General features: G+C 56.1%; 1 protein-coding gene across 1 annotated transcript; it reads right to left on the reverse strand.

Annotated features, from left to right (window-relative positions):
* Positions 1 to 275: 275 nt before the first annotated feature.
* LOC131208289 (uncharacterized) lies at positions 276 to 7,007 on the reverse strand. The gene is made up of 5 exons (XM_058200969.1): positions 6,707 to 7,007; positions 1,000 to 2,617; positions 750 to 929; positions 559 to 684; positions 276 to 483 (listed from the first exon to the last, which is right to left on the reverse strand). Exons 2-5 carry the CDS (start codon positions 2,615 to 2,617, stop codon positions 332 to 334), a joined length of 2,076 nt encoding a protein of 691 aa, XP_058056952.1. The 5' UTR covers positions 6,707 to 7,007; the 3' UTR covers positions 276 to 331.
* Positions 7,008 to 8,628: the final 1,621 nt, after the last annotated feature.

Raw genomic sequence — 8,628 nt, forward strand, 5'->3', positions numbered from 1 at the left:
TCGACGGTGACGTGGTAGGGCTAATAATGATCCTCTGCTCAATTCAAGGTTCGAGGATTTGACAAACAAATAAATCATAATTTCCACAATAATAAGCTTACTTGCTACGTGCTTAACGTTAAAGTTGGTCCTTCAAAGGCACTCGATGCCCATTCGGCGCTCGGAACACTAGCAGCGCAGCGAATCGCAATTCCTTTGAGCAAAGCTACACACGTGCGTAGAAGCTATCTGGCTGACGGCCCCTTGTCTCGAGGCGCGTGCACGCACAGGGGTCTAATAGGTGATCCAGCTGCCACAAACCCCATTCGATGTATTCTTCGCCGCCGCTCGCCTAAACCTTCTGGGAGTCCAGTTTGGCGGCTCGCTGCTTTTCCCATCGATTGACGTAGCTCAGCGGGTAGCAGAGCACGGCAGACAGTGTGATGAGGGCACCACAGATGTAGAACGAAGCATTGTACGACCCGGTCAGCTCGGTGAAGTATCCTAAAACGGAAAGACAGCACTGACATGAGCTCAAGTTCCACAGCCCGGGCCGCGGTCCGTTCCAAAAGTTCCTACCGGCAATGGGAGCCCCCAGAAAGGCGGCAATGCCCTGGAACAGGCACAGTATTCCGAAGGCGTTGGTAAGCTTCTCCAATCCCATCAGATCGACCACCAGAATCGAGCGCAGCGCCGAGAAGCATGCTGCATGTGGGGAAAAAACGATCAATCGATGACCACCACAGGACCCCCCGTTTCACCGAGCTTACCGATGGCGATCCCGAAAACACCGGCGTACGTGAACTGGAACGCTTCGGTGACGTAGATACCGCTCACCATCGTCGCGATGCCACCGAGCGTGATGGCCACGTTGTTGAGGTGCAGCGCGTTAACGTTTTTGAACGAAGTCAGCAGTCCACAAACGACACGAGCGATTGTATTGGAGATACCTGCAAAGACCCGGGAAAGGCCGGGGCGTGGGTCAGTCGGTGTCCTCAAGTCGGTAGCGGACCTACCTACCGATGGCGGACACGATGAAGGTGGACACGTCCTCGGGCATCCCGCCGGCCACGGCCCGCTGCCGCACGTACAGGAACGGCACGAAGAAGCCCATCATCGTGAGGAACCCACTGAACGCCAGCATCATGAAGGAGGGCGACTTGAGCAGCGACATGTCCAGCATGGTGGCCAGCGTCCGGCGGACCGCCTCCGGGCACATCATGCACTGCTCCTCCACCTCCTCCTCGACGTCGGCCTTCGTGGGCAGGTGGGTCACTGACAGGTGATAACCGAGGGAGGTCTGCGAGCGGTACTGCGGGATGCGGGCCAGCGACCCGGTGAAGAAGATGTCATCCCGATACATGGGCCGAGCGCCGTCGTGGAGTGTCCTGCGGGAGCCATGCCGGGAGCTGGCCGCTTCGTTCGGCCGGCGACCGGAAACGGTGTGGCGTCGGGCCGAGGCCGTCGTCACGGTGACGGTGGTCTGCTCGGGTGGCACCGCCAGCAGCGTGCCATTCTCCGTGTCCTCCTCGTCCGCCTCGCCGACCGGATTCAGCTCGTGGTGGGCCGTGGCGAAGCCGTGCGCGTGGATCGTATCGTCCGGCGTCATCTGGCCGGCGAGCCGCTTCTGGATCTTCTCCAGCTTCTTCGTCGTGCTCTGCAGGTTGTGGCTGACCAGCTGGCCCGCCGTGTGCGAAGGCCGTCGGTCCAGGTTGTGGCCGCTTCCCTGCCGGAAGATCTCGGCCGCCGTCGGGTACTGATAGTTCGGGTTCGCTCCCATCCACGTGTTGTGCGAACTGTTGGGCATCGAGTACGCGTAGCGACCCTCGGGCAACGGCCTCGTATACACCACCGGCAACCCCTCACCCAACCGGATGCCCTTCTCGGCCGGTGTGTCCTCGTCCTTCGTGACGGTCACCTCCGTAGGCTGGATCGGGCGGAAGATAGCCCCGAACGCGATGCACGACAGGATGATGCCAGCCTGGGCGACCAGCGCACCGCGCCAACCGAGCGACTCGATAAGCATCGCGTTCAGCGGGGCAAAGATGAACGTCCCGACACCGGACCCGCACAGGGCGATTCCGGTCGCCACGGCACGCCACTTCTCGAAGTAATAGCCCACCGTGATGACGGACGGGACGTAGATGAAGCAGAAGCCAACGCCACCGATGAACCCGAACGTCACGTACAGGAACACCACGCTGGTGGCGTACTGCGAGACGAAGAATCCGAAAGCGGCCACCAGCGCACCGATTATCGTGACGATCCGGAAACCCCACCGATTGGCCAGGGCGCTGACGAAGGGGCCGGTCAGCAGATAGAAGCCGCTCAGCAGCGAACTGACGAGGGCAACTTCCGCTTCGCTCACGCCAAACTCGAGCCGGATCGGGCCGAGGAAGCTGCCCACGTTCATCACGATCCCGTCGACGACGACGTTGCAGAAGAAGGACGCCACCATGACGAGCCAGCCCCAGCCACCGTCCGGCGGCACGATCAGGGTCGTCGTCGGTGGCGGCTCGTCGCCCTTCGCCGTCCCGTTGCCGGCGGTGGCGTCGGCACCGCCCGGCGGCAGCAGCTTACCGTTGGCCCCATCCGCGTCCGGTTTGGTGGTCAACTCGATCGAGTTTTGTGGCGGCATCTGTGGCAGGATCAGGTGGATCAAGAGCAATCGGGAGGGTTCTTATTAACTACTAGCAGGTGCCAGAGAGCCTCATTTCATTCTCATTTCTCGACTATCCGGCGTTTCGGAGGATCGGACTTCCGGAGGATGACGTCCGATCGGCTTCCCTTCCCGCCTCCCGTTATTCCTCCGTTTCGTACGATCAGCTTCCCTTTTCATTTCCCGTTACTAATCCTTTTCAGACAATCGCGATTCCCGGTGACGTACATGATCGGCTTCCCTTCCCGATTCCCGTTGGATACATGTCAAAACTCGCACCAGGCTGGGCTCAAATGGCTTGAAAACTATCCGAGTTTAACTCCTTTCCTTTCCTCCTTCTTTCTAAAGAGGGGAGAGGTTTCAAACATTCACCAGAACATTTCCCCACCCCTAAAACCCCCGCCTACCGAATTTGGTTCGATTTGCTCGAAAACGTTGGAATGGGACGTTACGTATGAGACGTTACGTTACGTTACGTTTGTATGGGAGCACCCCCTTTCCGGAGGTGTGGGAGGGTCAAACTTTCCTATTCACAATCCGGGGTGACAAAACTACGCTGTGCAAAATTTCACGCGGATTGGTTCAGTGGTTTTGGAGAAAAAGAGGTACAGACAGACAAACAACCATTTATATATATATAGATTATTAATTATTACAAAAAATGCTTAATCGTTTTTCATTTTCGTCCCATAAATTCTAAACACTTGCATCGATAAGTGTGTTCCACAATGAATCGAACACGTGGCTAGTGTCCGGTGCCGATCACGACGCGTGATTACGCCTTGGTTTTCGCCGAAAACATAACTGATAACTGTGACAAACGAAGATGATAAATGCGTATTTTGACCACCCAATAGGTGAGTAACGCGTCAAGCCTGGTGCGGAAATCAACCCCTGCGAATCTGCAGGTGTCCCTGATGTCAGCTAATTTATCACGCCTCACGTTCGTCGGCCCCAGAGAAACTTGAGCCCGGTCACGAGACAACGCGTTCCGTGCGTTAAATCACACAGGCGCCGGGAGGCTACGATTACTTCATCCCGTTTTGGCCACTTATCGGCCACCGGCACTAAGCAGTGGAAACTGGACTCCCTGACACCCGGTGACTGATGGCCTTCCACTGCTGACTATGTCCACCTCTTACATTCTGCAACGTACTTCTTCCACGTGGTTACGCTTCGATTTTTGGGGCTCGTTCCCTTATCTTATCGCAATCACCACAAAGGTAACAGATTAAGCCCGGGAGAGAGAGAGAGAAGAGATATTTGCACTCCAGTCATTATACTGGCGGCCTTTTTTGGGGAATTTCACGCCATTCGTCAGCGTGACGGTCGGTTACGGTCGCCGCTTTGACGCAGTCGCGACCGTTTTATGTCGCAGTGGAATGGGCCTTCCGGTTGGCCCCCGCTTTATGCGGACCATCATGAGTTCCAGCGGGTTCGGATGGAGACTGCACCTTTGCACTGCTTTCGCCCGTAACGTAGCTCCAAAGAGTAAAGATTTATTCTCCGAAAATGGTCCTAAACGCCAGATCCCGAAAAGGTGAATCATCGTCGCACGAAACCGGTCCCCAAGTCGCCTTAGTTTCTGCTCATTAACACCCACTGACGGGCCCGGAGTTTCTCTTCCGTGGCCAGTTACCCCGTCCGCCAACGGGTGACCATGATTTGGTGGGGATTTTCGAAAAACTGGCCGAAAAGCTGGTAACTTGCTACACACGTGATGCCAGCCATCAGCATGCGGGAGTGAGTCACCTGCTCATGGGGCGTGCGATCGTGGACCGACGATCTGGAACGATTCAGGTGCGGGCAGAATCATCCAACCCAACCCCGTCCGAAACATATTCTGGTGCCGAGGCCCGGAACCATCGGAATTTCATCAACCCAGCCGGCCACTAGTTCGTGTCGTTAGCGAAACCGTTTTATGCATTTCAATCACGCCTGGCATCTGGCGCCGGTGCCTCGGCTTCGGCGCGGCTAATGTTCGCTGGAACATGAGGGCTTTCGGACAACCGGCGAGCTACAGCAACATGCCGGCCGTAAACTGCTAACGGCACAGACCCGACAGGGGGCCCAGGGGCGGGACTGGACCTTGTCCGAAGATTGCGTGAATCGCATCTCGGTCGTGTACCGGCCACTTCGCCCGCCAGATAGCAAGTGTACGCACTTACAGCATGCCGTCTCAAAGTCAAGGTCAGCTCGCTCTTGCGCGTAACGTGAACGTGTATAGAAAGCGGCGTACGCGTGGTTGCCCCTCACAGGTGGGTCATAGCACTCCGGGGGTTGCCCCGGGCGGTCGGGACTCCACGGACCGGGTGGCTGCGCAAGGCGCCGATTACGCAGAAAGTGGGCAGCAAATTATGGGATGGGTTGAACGCCGTGTCCAGCCCAGGAATTCTGGAGAAGTGGTTAGACCGGGTGGCAGGCTCGGTCTATATTTAGCCTAAAACGGAACGGGTTCGCATCCCGAACCCGAGCTCTCCCGAGGGATCGTACGGGGATCATTCCAATCAGCTACCCGCGCTTCTGGTATAGGGTGGGTCCATCAAGTGTTGGGATTATTAGCTACCGATTAATCGTTTGAATTATTGATTACTTGAAACATATTTCCAAAGTGGTCAGCCTTCAGCTCAAACTGTACGCAATTTGAAGAACTCATTTTGGAGGTTACGTTGGCAAGCAGCCAATGAAGAATGCACAATGCCGTGACTATTTGGTGCGGATTTGGTGGTCTGCCGGCCCATCATCGGCCCATTTTTCTTCGAAAGTGAAAATACCGAGCCGCGCCCCGCATCATCGGAATCGCAACACTCGATGGATCCTACCATCGCAGATCATGGAGTGTTCGCTCTCGGCATGCTTATCGCGCCGCTTGATCCGATCCGCTGACCTACGGGGACCGGCGCCTCCAGCCCGGGGAAAGTGATCGTCACGGTCTAAGCTGCGCGGTTGCGTGTGCGATTTGCGGTGTGTCTGGAGGTTAGCACGTGGAGGCACGCGATCGCTAAAACATACCGCCCACTGATCGTGCGATGGCCGATCGTGAGGAGGCATCGAGGTATGTTTGCCGGACACAGACAAACACGGAAGAATCGTATGGGCTCACCCTTGTGTTTAGAACTTATTATCATCCCAGGGCACCATCAACAGCACCAGCACCGAGCTGAAAAACATAAGCCAGGGGGGGTTGGCCTTGGACATTCGGAAACTAACGCAAGAAGCACGCCGCGACCATTGTCACAGACGCCACCGTTTCGATCATTTGCACAGCTGCCCGAGAACAGACCGAGAATTCTCTTCGGGCGGCGACCGAATGACGCCATCTGACGACCAATGAACGGGTGGCGGCCATTGCACGAGAAGAAAGCCGCCCATTAACGGGGGTCCTTTCAGGAGGCGGTGATGTCACACCAGGTTGGGGGTGCGCTGGGTCAGTGACCGCACCCCAGCGAACATCGCGAACGAATCGTAACCGGAGTGCGCTGTATCAGCAAACCGTGGTGCCAGCGTTCAATCACCTCCTCAAAAGCCGATTTAGTCACCGTTTCCCCGGGAACTGTGTCGGGAAAGTCACAGCCACAACAACGGTGCCGTGTTGGGCAACACGGTTCTTCCACACTAGACCTGAGCGCCGATTTAACGCTGACGCGGAGATTCTCCACCGCAACTCCACAACCGAGCGGTCCCACCGAGTGGGTTGGTCTCCATTTGGGGCGTTTTGTTCGACCGTTTTCACCGACCTGGTATGCCGACCACACAGCAAAACAACCGCAGCCCGAAATGGCGCATCCGATCACACGTTATTTTTTTGGGGGATTAAAAACCGCTGCCAAAATGGAAGAATCCCCACGCCCCGAAAAACAACCTAACTGTATCGCCAGAGGTCACTCTGGCGGCCCGAAATCAAATCAAGAGGCCGGGTTCGGTGTGATAAGCAAAGGACCACGCAAAGCCGATGATAGTCGTTGAAAGCCGCGCCACGCGGGCCCGGGTCAACTCACTCTAACCTCAACTCACTCACTCGCGGGACGTGCAAATAATTTTTGGGGCCGTTTGATCGCGTTTATTTACCGTCGTCCAAAAAAACGCGGAACTGCCGGAAAACGCGACACGTCTACTGGCACGCACACACCGAAACAGGAACCACTACGATGACGATGATGATGGTGCGTACGGTGCGCCGTCCGTTCGATGACTGCCGATCGCGATCGCGGGATCGCGGGATTCTTGGCCGGCGAGGATCTTGGCGATCGCGACTCCCTCTCTCTTTCGCACACAAGGGGAACGAAGGCCCACAAACGTACACACTCTCACAGACAGCGGATTGAAAGGGGGAGGGGGAGGCCACACGATCGACACGTGCCCGCCCGATGCTTCTTCGCTGGCTGCCGGAATCGGACTGAATCGCGGTCCGCGAGTGGCCATTCTAAAAGCGTGTGACGAAGATTGGCTCAAGATGCGAAAGAACACACGCCACGGAGGGAGAGAGCGAGAGAGAGAGAGGGCACACGCAATCGCGGGTCTCGGTCGGGTGGCTACAGTGCCCACCACATTGCCGCTGGGTTGCTGGGTCCACCGGGTCCTTCCGTGCTATCATATCGCGGGCTCGGTATCCAACCAGGGATTAGTCGGCTTCCCATCGTCGTTACGAAGGGGGTAAGTTGATTGACGAGAAATTACCGGCTGTGGGGCCGATAAGTTGCAAAGTTGCCAGCGCTTTGTAGCGTTCCCAGCGGCCCCGGTGACTGATGTGGCCGAAAAGCGGGAAGCACTGTGGTTCGCTCGCGATCGATCGCTGGTGACGATCGGTGAAACAGTGAAGAACTAGGAAAATGAGAAACCCGGGCCGGGAGAGAGAGAGAGAGAATGAGGGGGGGAGGCAGATAAGGGGTTCAAAATAAACACATAAAATGTGGAGAAGGCACCGAAGCCGCGATGAAGAACACGACGAACACGGACAGAAATAGCGAACCGAACCGAAAAGGGGTGAAAGCGAAACAATCGGAGTACAGCGGAGTCGGAGCGAGCGAGCGAGAGGCAACACTCTGTGCTGTGGCGCCGTTCTGCGCCAGCGATAAAGGCGATCGATCCGGTTCGATCGGACTATCCCACTTCCGGATTTTCGGGGTGACTTCGGGGACAATTTATTGGACCATTGGCAACGGCAACCCTGAGAGGAGCTGCCTGGAGAAGTTGCAGATGCAAAGTTCCAGAAAAAGAGTGTTCCAGTATGTTTTCAAGAAAACATCTTCATCGTTCATGAAAGCGTTCGACAACCATTTACAGGGTCACAGAATCCAGCGATCGATCGATCGCGGTACGGTGCAGCTCAGTGCTACAACATTCCGGTGGCAGACGAAAAAGGAAAACAGAAAATACTCTCCGGGTGCTTGCAAATCACCAAACAGGAATCCTACCGAGCCCGCCGAACCAGGACCCGAGGAAAAAAGGGGCACTCCGAGCCAGAAAGAAGCAAGCCGGCGAGCAAGAAGAAAGAAACAAGTGTTGCAAGTGGCCTCTGAAAAACCGTTCGCGGAAGGCGCACTTGAGATGCGAAAAAGATGGCGAAAGAGATTGGCAACATAAAAAGGATGGCCGAAGAAGAGGGCCGCCACGAAACAACTGCAAGCTGCAAAGAGAACGAACGAGCGAGAGAATCGAACCGAAACTGGCGAGAATGGGAAAAGTGGTAGAAAAACACGGAATGCGCCACGCAATCTGCACCATATCGGATCCCGGCGGGTTCGTTTCGTTCGCGCCGATCTTGGCGATCCTTCTTCTTTTCCACGCACATTCCTTCCCGCCAACGATCGCCGATCGCCAACTTTCATTCAATATTCATGCCGGCCAGTTCGGACTTCTTGTTCTTGTCTCCTTCGGTGCGGTTGTGCAACGCCAACCTGCGCTCGGTTCGTGAGTTTATGACTTTTCCGAAAGATTAGGCACCCGCAGACTCCAGAGTTGGTATCTGGATCCGCTTTTGCCTTCATTGA

Source organism: Anopheles bellator, chromosome 2 (genome assembly GCF_943735745.2).
Source record: "Anopheles bellator chromosome 2, idAnoBellAS_SP24_06.2, whole genome shotgun sequence".
Taxonomy (NCBI): Eukaryota; Metazoa; Arthropoda; class Insecta; order Diptera; family Culicidae; genus Anopheles; species Anopheles bellator.